At 42.5% G+C, this 14206-nt stretch overlaps 1 protein-coding gene across 1 annotated transcript in view; it reads right to left on the bottom strand.

Annotated features, from left to right (window-relative positions):
* Positions 1–8140: 8140 nt before the first annotated feature.
* Positions 8141–14206, bottom strand: part of LOC147678560 (extracellular calcium-sensing receptor-like) — a 60801-nt gene continuing 54735 nt past the window's right edge. The window contains exon 7 of the mRNA XM_086945692.1: positions 8141–9162. Coding sequence (XP_086801818.1) covers positions 8234–9162 — 929 coding nt within the window. The 3' untranslated portion in view covers positions 8141–8233. The remainder of the gene's footprint in view (positions 9163–14206) is intronic.

Genomic DNA, 14206 nt, shown 5'->3' with positions numbered 1-14206 from the left:
CTGTGCACAAATGTGACGTATACTATGAAACAATATGTTACTCTAAGTAACTCATTTGGTTCAAAGGGTGTTTTATTTTAGTTTTTTTTAATTATCTTTAAATGCCAATAATGATGCTGCTTGCACTCAGGGTGCCCAGTTAAATTGGATTCATTGTTCATCTAATTTTTAAAATGCTGTTATAAAGTGTTTAAAGACATTATAGCTGTGTAACAGTCTGCACTTAGGTGGGTAATAAAGTGGTGATTTTTCTTTGCCAACTTTTTCAAATAAAGCTACAACTACTTATAGAAACAATACTCATCATCATAATAGTAATTTAATTAATATATTACGACACTAATAAAAAAGCCACATTAGTGAGTACCCACTCATTGCACACCTGACGTATTGTCCTCCACCCTGAAAGGCATGTCAAACTCAGATAGGCTACTTATAAGACATATGGCTGCAGGGATGGATTGGTAAGGCGGCCGCCGGGTAATGGGCGTTAGGCCGATATCGGAGATCCAGTTGTGTGACTCTTTTTTGGCCAGGGTGCTAGCTGATACAGCCTGTGTCTGCACAGGTCAGATGCTGCCACCAGCCCAGTGGGGGCCTGAGCAGCCTTTCCGGAGGCAGACGGCCATCTGTTACCTCCCTTTTACCAACGGGGCGGAGGTGTTATTCCCGGTCCCTCACTGTGTATGCAGATTGAGCAGGGGCAGTGGTCCTGAGCAGAAGTGGCCTCACTTATATTCAGGTGTGGTTCACCTAAGTAAACTAATCCGTAAACAAAATGTACTGACAACATTTGCATTTTGATTTATCTTAGTGAAGTTAAGAAAACATGCCTCTTTAGAACCCCCTCCTTCTTTTGATAACGCCTAAAAGACTGAAGCAGTATTTCGAAAAAGACGCAATCTGCAAATGTGGGTAAATTTTTTTTAGGGTGCCTGGGGCAATATTTGATCCCAATCTAACCTTGTATGATGGGAGCAGTCAAACAACTAACTCCAGTTAACTGGAAGAAGAAAGAGGCTTCACATTCCACCCTCTAGTTCCACTGGACGTTGCAAGTTCTGGCCCTGGAACAGACCACGCACAACTTAACATACACAGTGGAGAAGTGTGGCTCAATGATTAGAGCGGCAGACCTGATGCAGAGGTCTAGCCTGGGACCAGGGTTCAGTTCCCCGCCTCGGCGGGTCTTGGGCTCAAAATTCCACGGACCTGATAATTCTCGCCTCGGTGCCTATTCCAATCATGGAGTCCCACTCTGCAACTCTGGGCAATAGCTTGCTTTATCTCCACAACAGCCCCCACAACGCTAAGGATGCCTGGCCTCCAGCTTGCGGGTGCCCAGGAGTGGACGCCTCACAGGGAAAGCCAGGATGAGTTCCACAGTGGTGTTCGTACAAGCGCCTTGAGACCCTTGCGGGTGAGTAGTGCGCTATACAAGTATCAATTTACATTTACAGAGCGCAAACTCACTCGCACTGATGGATTGTATGTCTGAGCTGGAATACCGGTACTAGACCCCACTAAGCAGTGGAGCACTGCGTCTTTTTAACTCCTTTGCAAGACCAAGGCCGAAAGGCGAAGAGCACATTGGACACTCTACACGAACCACGCCCCTCACGTGCCTTCACGAGTCTAGACCTCCTCTAGAACGGTAACAGCGCTCGACCTCGGATCTGGGTTCGAGTCTCTGTAACGACGCCAAAACCTCCTGTGATTCTGGGCAAATCACATAATCTCCCCGTGCCTAAAATGAATGTGTGTCCTCATGTAACGTAACTGATGCTATATAAAGCGCTCTGATACACGCTCTGGAATGAGAGGGCTTCTGTTTTTTTTTTTTTTATTTCTGCATTTTTATATAGTGCGGACTTTACCCGAAGGCGTCAGAGTGCTTCACAATAGGAACAGTAATGATACATGAGGAGAAAATTACAAGTGAACAAATTACAAAAGCAAAGGTTAAGTTACATGAGGCAAAAGTGACAATTGTCAGTAAACAAAATACATGAGGTAGCAAACGGTGCATTACAGGAGGAAAAAGTGACGTGTGTAGGTTACAAGAGAAAACAAAGTACAATTAGAGGTATAATACTGCAATCTATGGCAGACACTCAAGCACAAGAACACACTGGGAAGGCACTTCCATAGTCATGGAGAATAGAATTTTCAGTAATGGGAGGTCTTCCTTCAGATAAAAGAGAGGGTGTGAATTAAATTTAGAGGATTTTACCCAGTGAGGGCCCCTGGGCGAGAAAACTCTGCTCCCCTACATTGGAGGTCACAGCAGAGAACTGGTAGTGACATCCTGCCTTCAAGGGGTCTCCAATCATCCAGCGCGCCCCTTTCAACTCAAGGCCAATGAATATCTGTGAAGACTCCTGGGGCTTTATTTTGCATTCTATACTCAGCAATCTTGGTGTTTGGAAGGATGGAAGGATCGAGGGTTAGAGTATAGGCTGTTGCTGGAGATTTTGGCAATGCCTACTCCTACAATGGCTTTATATGGAGGGACGGGCAGAATAGGATTAGTTTTAGCCAGGAGCTAACAACTCTGCATCACAGCACTTGTCAGGGAATCTATGATCATGCTGGCATCATCCATAATCACCAAATGTTTTTATGTTGGATGAGACAGGGAGGTTTAGCCCCAGTAATGCTGGAGGAGCGATCGAAGATAAACCCACTCTTCCTTCAACTCTAAACATAACTTCCTCGACTTTATTACTATTAAGTTGGAGGTAACTATTTTCCATCCCCTTTTCAATGGTACCCACAAATTATTTCAGTTCTGCTGTTGTTGAGGTGTCCTTCCACAATTTAATGTGAAGTTGTGTGTCATCTATCTATAACTGGACTCTGATCTTTGAGCTTTTAAATGGGTTAGATATAGGCACCAAGTGTACATTAAGGAGTGCAGGCAAGAGTAGGGAGACCTGTGGGACGACTTAATGGGGGTGCCAGAGATGGCCTCTGTCAGACATATATATATACATTAGGACTCTATTGGCACTGACTGACATAATGGAGGTGATGTGGTCTAGTGAAGTCAAGGACCACAAGCAACTGTCTGTAGTAAGTCCACCGTGCTGCCCCCCTCCCGCCCATGAGCAGGGGAGCAACAGGATGGCTTTTTACATCCCTGGTCTCCTGTGAGGCCTCCTTGATGATATCAGTCTCAAAAGCTGGGATTCATCTAGGGGTCTGCAACATTATAGTTTCACAGACAGTTTTTTGTGAACTTAGCAAGTTCACAAAGCTGAGTGAGATCTCAACGAGAGGGTGATATTTTCCACAAAAAGATCTCAACAAGCAATTTTTCTTTCATATTGTTAGAAATGGGGGTCTCTAGTTGGCAGTGGCATGCACCTTGTCGAAGTAGGGGCTCTTCCTTCTTGCCAGGATAAGGAGATTACACATATAAAATAACCCTTGCTCACCCCTTTTGTAGCTTGGCACAAGTAGTCAGGCTTATCTCAGAGGCAATGTGTAAAGCATTTGCACATAACACACAGTAATACACTGAAAACACTAGAAAAGGACACTAAACCAGTTTTAGAAAAATAGCCAATATGTATCTGTGTAAAACAAGACAAAAACCATAAAAATCCAACATACAGTAATTAAAATCAATTCAGCACTCTCATAGCGTGGTGAACAAACAAATACAACAGTTCAGGCCAACCGCGGCATTGCGGGCCAGCTCCGGTGATGGGAAGACCCGCAAAACAGTACCTAAGCTTGTCTAAGTGCAAGTAATAAAAACATTGAGTTGTCAACAGAAATAACTTTTATCTGTGATTAATTTGTGTTTTCACTGTGATAAGTTGCTGCTGCACAATCAGTCCCCACAGTATACCTTTTGTTATTTTAATATAATAACCCAGAGGGCACGGTGCAGTGTATTTAAAAGGCAGGACATGTACTTTTAGACCTTACATGTCTTGGTAATGAAAAACTCCAGTTTTTAGTGTTCAATACTGCAAGGCCTATCTCTTCCATTGGTTAACAATGGGATTACCTTATTGAATCTTTTAAGTATAATTCCCAATTGTGAAGAGATAGACTTTTCAACATTCCAATGTCAGTGGGGGCTGCTCCTGGGAAGTAGCAGTGGGGCAGGGAAGGGGAAGACGGGAAGGGAGGTTTAAAAAATATATATATTATCTGCCGGCTGCCCCTGCCTCTCCTCCGTCCTCTTCCTTGCTTCATCTGTGGAAATAAGAAGCAGGAAATACCTGTGCTCCCAGGCGCCCCATAGTCAAACACAATACTGCAACGCAGTGGTGTGATTGGGCTGAGTACCATGGTTCAGCGATTAGTCAGGGAATGGGAGCCTGGGCATGTTCTCCATGCAGGCTGTAATGCAACCTGCATGGAGAACATGCAAAGTACCCATGAATGTTTGGCCGGCCCGAAAGGGACTGTCAAATATTCTAGCGCACTTACATAGTGCCTACTACTCTTCCCCCTGCTATGAGAGCAGAGCAGATCTGCCCCGCTGAGATGCTGCAACAGGAACACATTTAATTTTTCCTTTTTTTTCACTGCGAAAACAAGTGGGGCAATGCTCCCCCACTTTAGCGGAGGAGCCACCACTGTCTAATGTTGTAATAAGTTTAAGAGGACCCTTATAGTTTAACATTCATGATTCTCTGCATCGTCACCTGTTAACACAGACCAGGCTAGGGCTTGTGTAGAAGTATTACATGTTTCCGTTGGACAGAAGGCCACATGATAATTTAGGTCCCTGTCCTTAATGCGCCTGTGCAATGGACCATGCTCTTTATCTTTTTTTTCAAATTGTACATGTTTCCACATATGAAGATTCTCAAAACCTATAATTAGGAATGTCACTTTTGCACAATGTATTCCTGCACTTCTTTATTCATAGAAACTTTCTTTACTGTTGATGTGCTGCTGTTAGTCGCTATCTTTCTGCTACTGCTGAGATCTGCAAAAGTGTGAAATTGTGCTAAACTGTATTTTTAATGGTGTTTTAGTTGTCGGATTTAATGTAAACAAATACATTTGGTATGAAATTGGACTGTTTCATTTGATGAAGGCACACATCTCTAAAGGACGATTACCCTACATACCTTTAGCCTGTAAATGGTTTTGTGTGTGATCACAGTGCCACCAGCACCTGCAGGTTTATTTGTGTTTTTATTTTGCTAATTTCTTGTTTTTTTATAAACTGCTTTGGACAGTTGTCTGCTCGACTGCCTTTCGCAAGCATTCTGCAGTGCCACCTCCTTATTTTGTCAATTATGGAAGTCACCCTTATCATAACAGCAGTGCCTAGGTATCTTAACCCCTTCCGTGCTCAGCTCATGACAGCCCCCGGCCACCATGAGTCATGGTGGGCGTGTGCGCACGACGGCCAAGGGCTCTCCGAGCCGCGCCCGCGATTGGAATGTCTAGCACAGCGGCAGAATTCGCGCCGCAGCTAAGGTGTTGAGGAATTACAATAAAGGACCAAATGGCAGGATTTCCATGCCAACAGAGAGAGCTTTTCCCTTGAATGCTTTTGGGTCAGAAGGGCTGCCTATAACTTTTCACTGGCTGCTGTGGATGACTGTGGTAATGCTTTATGGCAGTGGTTCTAAACATGTGGTCTGCGGGCTCCAAGATGGGGGTATTCAACTGTTAGGAAAATAAAATAACACTCGCAGATTCATAATGTACATATAAATTAAAACACTGAGGGGCATATTACCAAGGGGGCGATAGGCAATTATCGCCGATTTAGCGGCCGTTTTCGTCCGCTAAGCGGCGATAATTCTATCACCCTATGAGCAAGCTAATGACATGCAAAGTGGGCGTACCCAACCCGTTAGCGACTGAAAGCAGTCGCTAACGTCGCTATCGCCTATTAGCAAGGTTGGAAATATTCGTGCTAAGCGTGAATATCTCCAAATACTAACACCTGCCCAGACCAGTTCTTAGCCATGTTATCCAATGGGAGGTGGATAAACATGGCTAAGAGCATTTCGTCGCTAATGCGTGAATATAGCTCTATTCTCAGCGATATTCACACATTTCGCCGCTATCGCTGGATATTTTAGCACAATGGAGAACAACGTTGCTAATAGCATGTTTTCTCTGCTAACATATCCAGCGATAGGCAGCGATAAAAAAATCATTGCTAAGCTTATTTAGCGATAAATATTGCTACTTGTTGGTAATATGCCCCAGAATTTGCAATTTAATGTTTGAAAAAGCTTTCAAAATGTTAAAGAGTTTGAATTTGGAAGCTGAAAATCATCGTAATGTTGCCTCCAGTCATGGGAGCAGCGGAAGTATAGCAAATGAAATCTAGTATGGACAATCGGTGGACTCAACTGGAGCAGCATTGGTACCCGCCACCCACAACAGAGCATGGACTCAGGGCAAAAAAGACTCAGTAAGATGCTAGAGTCTAGCGTATTGCTTCGTTAAATAGTCTATGAGTCTGTACTAAGTATCAGTGAGAGGAGGCACATGATGGTGAACAGACCAGTTGTACAACAGCTGTCTGGAGTAAGATAGCATTTTGTACAGCATTGTTGAATGTAGTGGTGGACGTGGGCTTTCAGCAGTTCTTCAGATCGCAACTCATCATATTTTGCATAGGTATGTCATGTTATTTGGGATCACACCTGGTACATCCCCTAAGCCAAAAAAGGTAAACACAACCTTTTTGTCGAAAAGTAGAAATGTCATGGATCTCTCACTTTGCCTCAGTATACAAAGAACACTGGTCTGTACCCTTGAAATCAGTATAGACTCACAACAGATGTTATTTTACTTTATGATTATTTATTATAATCTTGAGCCAGGATACCCTCACCAGGGTGATATGTATGCGCTCAAAATTCCCTTAACATTACATACGCCATGCACTTTTTCTCGATTATCCATGTGCACTAGCTCAGAAAGGATTATGTAAATTAGGGCAAAGTTCAATCTTATTTCATCCAACATACCTATCTCTCTACATTTACCTATGTTTTAACCAGCAGCCGGAGTACATAAGGCCTGGTTACAATGTGGGGCAGACCACAACTGGCCGACCGTCTGCTGTGGTCCGCCCTACATCTGCCCATGCAGTCCTCCTGCCACATTATGAGGCAAAAAACTCAAAAGGGTCTTGACTCCTAACTCAGCAAGGCCGAGCCAACCATAAATAATCGAACAACACAATTGCCAGTGCTGAGAACTTGACTTATAGACACCAGATCTGCAAAAAATGGTTATTATGACTATAACATAAAAACCTGCTTTATAAATTGCAACAAATGAATTTTATTGATTCTTTTTAAATATTCTTCAAACTTTTTTCAAAGACACTTGTTTGGTGCATGGAAATACAAAAGTACTATATACATACTATATACAACAAAATAATAATAACAAATAATTAGAAGAACAAATACACCATATAAATTGTTATGGTGTATTTGTTGTTCTAATTATTTGTTATTATTATATATTTTCTAGGCATGGTATTCAATGGAGAGATGACTAGTTGGCTTACGCTCAGCACTTGTACCATTATAAAGGACGTAGGAAAAACGCTTTTGGTCAATAAAGTGCAAAAGGAAACGCATTGTAAATTTCCATCATTCTTCCTGCAGGGTAGAACATACAGGGGCCTCTCCCTCACAGCTATATGTAAACTGCTGAATTTAAAACTAATGTGTGTACCAAAGAATGTAAATGTTACTTTTAGGTCCTGTTAACATTTGTAAAAAGAACAAGTTTGAGTGAATCCATTAGAAATGTTCAACATTCTTGTGATAGCAGAGAGTAATTCCTACCAAGGGCTGGCACTGTCCTTCTTTTCAACAGAAAGTATTTGAACTGCTAGTCATCTTAGGTCTAGGGGTGGTCAATGCCCCAGATTCATGTTTTAACCTGACTCTTCACAGATGTTTGAGGGCAGCTCAAGAACACTTTCCATATATTGAGCTTGAGATTCAAGGGAAGATAAGTGGTTGAATATTGCACTGAAATGAACTTGCTTGGTCATAGACAGCAAAATCTTTATTTTCTTTGATTACATTCTGTAAATTGCCCTAAAGAATACTTAGTAATTTTATAAAGGAACAGTGACAGGATATAAACAACTTTGTGTTCATATTTTATACATTATTTTATTCAAAGCCCAATGGCCTGCCTAACATTGTAAGAGATTATGAATGTGACAGGCACCAGGGCATAATTATGTGCAATGCAATTGATATCATGTTTATGCTACGTTAATGCTTCTGGCTCGGCTTGCACTCCTCCCCATTAGATATTCTTTAATGTTTCTGTTAGGTCTCAAGATGATGATGTAGCATTTAGGGATAAATATACAGCAAACCAAAGCTAAACTGGAAGACACAATGGCAAAAATTTCCATGGCCACCATGTACTTGCCCTTGGTGCTGAGATAGGCTGGAATAAATGAGATCCAAACAGTTAGGAAAGCAAGCATGCTGAAGGTGATATATTGAGTTTCGTTGAAACTGTCAGGCAGTTTCCTGGCTACAAAAGCCACAATGAAGCTAATGGAGGCCAAAAATCCAAGGTATCCTAGCATGCACCAGAAAGCGAAGGGAGATCCCTCATTACACTCCACCACGATAATGCCTTGTTCAATATGGGTATTAAATTCAGTGAAAGGTGGAGCTACAATGAGCCAATAAATGCAAAGAAGAACCTGAATGAGCGTACCGCCACTAATGAGTGTATAAGATACTTTAGATCCAATCCATTTCTTCAAGTCACTGTTGGGTTTCGTGGCATTAAAAGCGATGACAACCAAGATAGTTTTAGCCAAAATGCAGGAGACACAGAGAGCAAAAGCAATGCCAAAGACAGCCTGGCGAAAGAGACATTTCTCTGAGGTAGGATAACCAATAAAAGCCAATGAGCATAAAAAACACATTGTGAGAGATATAAGTAAGATATAGCTGAGCTTGGAATTATTAGCTTTGACAACTGGTGTGTTTTTATACTGAATAAAAACTGTCAGGATGGCACAAGGTATCAGTGATGAGAAGATGCTGGTTGCTGCCAATGTAGATCCAAATATTTCTTCAAAAAATAGAAACTCTATGTTCTTTGGAATGCACATGTCTTGTTTCTTGTTGGGCCATTCATCCCAGGGACATTTTAAGCATTCAGTTGAATCTGAAAAATGAAAAACCAAAAGGTGTTTAAGACCTATGATCTTCACCTGACAGTTTCCATAGTTAAATGACTCAAATCAAATCTAAAAACCTTGGGGTCAATTAGGATGGCGGAGGACGGGACCGTCCGCCACAGGGGCGGATGTCCCGTGCCTCGAATTAGGATGCACCCGCCACAGTGGCGGGTGCATCCCGCATTTTTTACATTGCGGCGGGCGGTGCTGAAAGCACCGCTTGCCGCAATGCAAAAAATGCATGTTGTGCGTTTCAAAGCACAACATGACAGACACTGCGCGGTGCCTGCCATGTTGTATTTTGAAACGCAGGGGGGTACCATAGGTACCCCCCATGTGCACCCCCCACCACCCTTCACCCTGGGGGCCGGCAACAGGCCCCCAAAGCATGGACCGTATGCCTTTTCGTGGCAGCATTGCCGCCACGGAAAGGCATTCCCCTCAGCCCATCCTAATATGGCTGGCGGTGTCTGATCGACACCGCCACCATATTAGACTTTTTCCGCCGCGGTCGCCTGGCGACCGCAGCGGAAAAGCGGCGGACAGTCTTCCCATCCGCCACGGTCCCCCCACCATTGTAATATGGCGGGGAAATAGGTGGCGGACGGGCAAGGATGGTGAACGGATCGCAACCGCCTGCATGGCGGTGGCGATCCGTCAGCCATCCTAATCGGCCCCTTTATTTGGTGTAGGTGAAACTAGACCATGAAGTACAATCTAATACATTAAAATACAAGGAGAACAAGTAATGTTAAAGCAGTGCAAATAGTTAGAATTACTGCAATTAAAAATGGCACAAAGCTTTGGCTGCTCCAGATTTCAGCAGTCGCCATAATTAATTATTGTTTGATAATGTTCAAAAGTGCAAATTCAAGGCACTACCACACAGGTAGACACATTAATTGAACAACAAGTGCAAAGGGAGGCGAACAAAAATCTCGAATAAAGGGGTCCGCTATATGCTCCTTCTAGTGCAAATAATAAAAAAAAGACCTCAGTGTAGCACTACAAAACAAAATAATCCCAGATATATCAATTAGCATCATGCTCATAAGCCTTCCTGTGTTAAACACAGGTAAGTATAAACTGTTGCTATTGTTTAATCGGATGCTAACTTTTTGAGGAAGTAAAGTGCCTGTGTGCAATGTATTATGAAGAGAATATTCAAGAAGGCTTTAATATTGCAGGATCTGGGTTTTGAATAAAAACTACAAAAGAACATTATACGTAAAGAGCTTTTTGGGGATACCTGATTGCAAGGGCACAATTCAAGATTACACTTCTGATTGTTGCAGTGGGGAAAACCAAGTAGAATATAAGATATCACGTTAATCTAATCCTCGAAAGAATAAAGGGCTGATAGCCTTGTGCATTATGGCCTTATGTAGCAAAAAGGGCTGGGGGCCATTAATAGGGGCAGTGATAGGTAGGAAATAATGGATGGCAATGTTATGGCTTTTTCTCACCTCATAGCCCCAGGCAGTGTGTAACACATATCCCTCATTACCCCTTTGCCATCCCCAATCAATCAATCAGTCAAATTGTAGAGCACACTACTTATCCGGGAGGGTCTCAAGGCCAGTTTCCATTGCCCTGATAGTTCCCCATTTTTCTCAGCTGTTTTCTCTCCCTTCTTGAGAGCAACGTTTGAGCTGCAGCTAATGACGATTGAGATGTTCCCGTCATTGGGAGGGTAGAACTTGGGGTACCAATTGATAGTTGGCTGGATGGGGCGGGTTTCCAAGTTCGTACTTGCCTGTAATCGATCTTGTGCAGGTCTACATCAATTGAAACTGATTATTCCCACCTTTGTTCTAGTAAAACCTTGCTTTCTTGGTAACATTGTTGTATCCAACCATAAAAAGGCCTTAAAGTGGAGAATTGTAGAGGCCTAACCTCACCTCTTAAATAAAGTGTATATGGTTGTGTGTGATGCCCTGGAAAAGATGGGTAAATTGATGAATCGTAGCCCGTAAAATAATAATAAACATCCACGAACATCTGTTTAGAAAACTGAGGGACATTCTATCTAAAGATCTCAGGAGAGGAAAAAACCTAGATCGAACCCACATACTTGGTTTAACGCTCAATGCAGAAAAGCAAAAATACTCCTGTTGGTTCCTATAAAATCCAAAGATCGGATCAGTATCCATCAGGCATGTAGGAATTACAAGAGAGTGCTAAAACAACTGGGAAAAGGGGGTTTAGGCAGACCTATTACATGCAGTGAGAGATTGCGAAGCTTTCTGGGGGAAAATTGCACATGGCAGCAGCTCATCAACAGATGTAGTTTCCTTCCATGTACAGCCAGAATTGTGAGTGGATCATTTTGAAAAACTATACTACCTGCCAGAAGCTGAGAGGAACAGCAAAGGGACGGCTAGCCTTGCCTGTGGTAGCACGTTAGACCAAGTAGACACCCATGAAATATCCAATACTGACGCACAGCACTCAAATTACTTGCAGCCAAAAACGCACCAGGCCCAAACTGTGTCCCAGTCAATCTTTATGCCTCTGAGCTGGATATTTGGGTGAACCACTTAAATATCTTATTTAGAGCAATATTGAACGGAGGGCTAGTCCCAGATTTCTGGCGAGGGGCCGAGATCATCCCGATCTACAAAAACGGCCGCAGATACGAACCAGGGAATTGTAGGCCAATCAGATTAATCAATGGGTTGCAGAAAATATTTTGCAGGCAATTTCTGCCCAAACTGACTGACTGGCTTCTACCCAATAACATTCTCTCTGACCTGCAAGCTGGTGGTAGGTCAAAAACCAGCACCCCACCCCAAATCTTGAGATTCAGTATTTTATAGGAAGATATTAGCTCTGGGGAAAGGCCATGTTTACATTGTTTTCGTAGATCTAAGATCAGTGTTCGACATGGTACCTTAGACCAAAATGTGGGGAGTATTGAAAGACATGGGTGTCCCAAAAACATGTTAGATATCCATATAAGACTACATGAAAACAACAACGCTAGAGTCAGATATGGTAAAAATGGAGAGCAATCAGATCTATTTAGGATAGAGAGGGAATGCGTCAGGGCTGTGTTTTAGCCCCGACCCTCTTCTCTCTATTCATTAATGATCTTCCAGAAGTACTCAATTTTGAGAATAATGATCCTCCCAAAGTTTTTTCCACAAAAATATGCATGCTACTCATCCCAAGCACCTTGGGGATTACAAGCTTTTTGGTATCACTTTTTACAGTTCAGTGCAGACAGAGGGTTAGAGCTGAATGTCAGCAAAACCAAGTGTATGGTGTTCAACCCCTATAGGTCCTAACACCCTAAGCTGCAGGTTAATAATGTAACGCTTGACTTGTGCAAGGATTTTACATATCTAAGAGTGACACTTACCCACAACTTTAGTTGGAAGGCCGAGATCAACAAAAGCACACTCAAGCTACAGCGAGACAGGAGAAATATTAAAAAGGGAAAAGAAACTGATATCTAGCCATCTAATGCCAGCATAAGAAATATATACAGTAAAGGCAAGAAGCATAGCTCTTTATGGCACAGAGCTCTGGGGTCACGCAGAAACTGCAGAGTTGAGTATGGTAGAGAATATATTTCTCCAATAATTCCCAAGTCTCCCACAGAGCACGCCTACTCTCCAAGTGCTTCAGGATATGGATTTGCACCCTACGTCATCTACCAAAAAGTCGAGACCTTAAATTCTTTTGCCGAGGCTCTGGTGAACACCTGAACTAGAGCCTTATAGGGAACCAATGGGGTAGCTTTTAAAAAGAGTAGGCCATTTAAGTATCCCTTGGCTGTCATACGTAAAGAAGTTGCTCCACGAATTAGGCCTTGAAAACCTCTGGACCAACCCCTAAGTGGTTCCCTGCTACTCAAGTCAAGTGATTAAAGATCGTTGCTTGGATTTCTTCTGGGCAAACAAGATTAAAGCATGCATGACAGGTAGCTTAACAGATCAATTTCATGACTCTTAAGATCATGCTATTATATGAAGCAGCACTTGACTGCACACAAGGCTTCCTTTCTAGACAGCTGTATTTGAAGTTCAGGTATGGGACACTCCCATTGGCCAAATTTCCTTGTAAATAGGAGAAGCACAAAAGCACTTCTTAAGTATGCCCCACCTGCAATAATCTCTTTGAGTCAATTTCCCATTTAACATTTTTCTGCACTGCACAATGAGCCCCAGGCAAGAAATGGATTATCCCATTATAGAATCTCATTGACTCAGGACCCTTGCCATAGCTCTGAGGACTCCTAGGTCAGACAGAAGAGAAGTGATTGTGGTTGGCAACGCCAAATATCTACAGGCAGCTTGGTTAATCCGCAAACGATTAGAAGGAACATCTGTGTAATTATTTGTGGCTAAGGTCCCTGGCCTATGAGAGGGTGGGTTGTGTAATCGTTTTTGTGCCTATCCATAGCATGCTGTAACTAAGATAAGCTCATATTATGAGCTGAAATCAACTGAGTCTTCCATCTTGAAGTGCTTCTGCTTTGTTCTAACAGAAAGAATGCTGCAAAAGCGGTAATATTAGTACTGCAAACATGAGCAAGCTCCAGTAGATTACTTTAAGTGATCAAAATGTGCATATGTTCTTAACTGTTTATTACTCTTTGCTCCTAATAGTATTTTGCTATGGTTTAATGAGTGTTGTATGGGTTTGTAAGTCGAAACAATTAACTGATTGATCAATAAATATTTCAACACTCCTCTATGCACTATGCACTTTAAGCACATCTATGACAGTTAGCTTTGTGTGGAAACCCCCAATTCGGAATTTAATGCACGGTGCCTGAACGGCATAGCAGACCCTATTTGGGCTCATTCTAGGTTTCTATCTTAGGTTTTAGTACATCTGGGATTCATCTAGCTTTTTTACGTACGCTTTTTTGTATGTTCTTTGTATTCACTCACAATGGCTTGTGCTCTGCCGGTCCCCCAAATGTAGATTGTAATGTTGGATTATGAGGATGGTTCAATTGGCCCTTCCATAGATCGATTCCAGGTTTCTTTCTGAAAACTTTATTTCCTCCTGGAAATT

The sequence above is a fragment of the Lissotriton vulgaris genome, chromosome 12 (genome assembly GCF_964263255.1).
Source record: "Lissotriton vulgaris chromosome 12, aLisVul1.2, whole genome shotgun sequence".
NCBI classification, from domain to species: domain Eukaryota; kingdom Metazoa; phylum Chordata; class Amphibia; order Caudata; family Salamandridae; genus Lissotriton; species Lissotriton vulgaris.
This window is presented reverse-complemented; position numbering and strand designations above follow the sequence as displayed.